At 50.8% G+C, this 2252-nt stretch overlaps 1 protein-coding gene across 3 annotated transcripts in view; it reads right to left on the reverse strand.

Annotated features, from left to right (window-relative positions):
• The window catches only part of PDHX (pyruvate dehydrogenase complex component X), a 101222-nt gene extending 100586 nt beyond the window's left edge, over positions 1–636 (reverse strand). For all 3 annotated transcript variants that reach the window (XM_035116426.2, XM_035116442.2, XM_035116419.2), the window contains exon 1: positions 479–636. In XM_035116426.2, coding sequence (XP_034972317.1) covers positions 479–620 — 142 coding nt within the window. In that variant the 5' untranslated portion in view covers positions 621–636. The remainder of the gene's footprint in view (positions 1–478) is intronic.
• Positions 637–2252: the final 1616 nt, after the last annotated feature.

The following is a 2252-nucleotide window of genomic DNA, read 5'->3' on the forward strand; positions in this document are numbered from 1 at the left end:
GGCCACATGTACGCTGGCTCCCTCAGCCAGTAAAGCGAGATGAGCGCCACAACCCCAGAGTCGTTCGCGACTGGACCTAATGGTCAGGGGTCCCTTTACCTTTACCTTAAATCTCTTTCTAAGCGTGTGACGCTTAAAAACCCACTCCATCATACCGTTTGAATTCAGGATTTGAAAACCGGCTCGGGCACCAGCATAGAAACGAACTGTGACATAACATAAGCAGCTGCAGGTACATTCAAAGTCAGACCTACGTTGGTGAAAGGCCAGTAGGCATGCCGGGATGAATCCTAAAATCCATCCCTGAGCAAGGGCACCTGCGACCTTCCGACCACCAAAACAAGCAAGCCTCTTCCACCAGCGCCCCCAAAATCCATGTCCCTGCGATCTGATCCCCACAGGCAGCCAAATAACCCCGACCCTTAAGAGGCAGGTGACCAATGCGGGGCTTCGGTCTGTAATTTAACCCAACACTCACCCAGGCGCTCCCGGGTGAGGTGCAGGAACCTCCAGGCAGCCGTGGGAGGCCGGCAAGCGGGAGCCCCCAGCGCTACATGCCTGCCGAGCAGCAGCTTCGCGGCTCCACGGCCGCTGCAGCTCAGCCGCAAGGAGGCGGCCATCTTGTCCTCTTCTCACCACCCCTCCCCTCTGCCACCGGGGCTGTCCTCGCCGCTGCCTGAAAAGAAATACCCCCACTACGGCGCAGTGCCCTTGAAGCGCCTGAACAAAAATGCGTGCGCGAGGAATTCCTCCTCCTCCTTCGGAGTCGAGGCTCCATGGGCAGCGCGAGCGGGTGGATGCACGACGCGGCCGTGTTGATTCGCTACGGTCGAAGGGGAGGGAGGCTGCTGAGGTTTATCTCGCTCTGAAGGAAGCTAAATAAAAAAATTCCAAAGACCAACTAAGTTTTTATTTTGGTATGAGCTTTCGTGTGCATGCACACTTCTTCAGATACACTGAAGTATAATGTATAATAGTGTATAATTTCTGTGTATCTGAAGAAGTGTGCATGCACACGAAAGCTCATACCAAAATAAAAACTTAGTTGGTCTTTAAGGTGCTACTGAAGGAATTTTTAAATTTTGTTTCGACTCAGACCAACACGGCTACCTACCTGTAACTCTGAAAGCCGGAAAGCAGGCAGGCAAATAAAAAAAGGGACGCTTTCTGGAGATCGCGTTTCCACGCTAGGTCGATTTTTCTTTTCTTTTTCAGGCATTGAAATAAATGTGGCAAGCAGCCGTAGTCTAAATGCAAAAGCACGTTTCGAAATCGGCTCGTTGAAAATAAGCAAATGGTCTCCCTGGTTCACCCCATCTGACACCCATTCACTCCTCCTCAGCCTCTCGCCCAAAGAGGCTTCATCTCTGTGCCCATCAGATATTTATTACTTATATAGTGCCATCTTACAAAGAACAGGTGAGTTGATCAGTCCCGAGGCCTAGGCAATAAAATAGACCCGGGGAGACAATGGAAACGGAGACATGAGTTGTCCGTTCAGTTACCCACTCTATCTCAACAATCTTCTTAAAACATATACAGTATTAGGGATGCGAACTAAGGCAAGAGAAAGGATGCAGCAAACGCATTAGGAAATGCGTTGTGTATCTTGTTTAAATAAATTGAACTCAAAGCAGATTCAGATTTATTTCTTATCCGGACGGGTGGCTATTAGAGGGTAGTGATGGATTGGTACTTGTGCCTGCAAATGAGGGATAGCCATAGCGGGAGCCTTCGGGCGCTGATGGACTCCAACTCCCATCGTGCAAGACCATTGGCAGCGCTGGCTGGGGATGCTGGGAATTGGAGTCTAACAACACCTGCCAGGAGGTCCCAGGTTCCCCCTGCCTGCTGTGGACTTAAAAGATTCACCAGCTGCTCCCCAGTCATATCTAGCCTCGTGGGCGAATTCATAACAAAAATGTGAAAAAAAGGTATTATCACTCCCTACTAAGCGGCAAATTAGGCACGGAGACACGCATCCCCGCCTGCTAAATAGCGACATTTGGAGCTTTATGGCTGCGACCCTTTTCTTGGGAGTAAGCTACGTTGAACTTGGTCGGTTTCACGTTTGAGGAAATGTATGCATTCCACTTAATGAATCGCGTTTTTGTTGTTGTTGATCGCCGGGGTCGAGGTGATAAGATAAGGCTGCAGCAGGACATAAGGAATCACTGCCGCCGGCCTGGAGGGCAGCCGCCCCTTTTGCCAGCGGCTCAGCCAAGCTCCTCCCTGCGCGGGGCCTTCGCTCT

This window comes from Zootoca vivipara, chromosome 1, assembly GCF_963506605.1.
Source record: "Zootoca vivipara chromosome 1, rZooViv1.1, whole genome shotgun sequence".
NCBI lineage: Eukaryota > Metazoa > Chordata > Lepidosauria > Squamata > Lacertidae > Zootoca > Zootoca vivipara.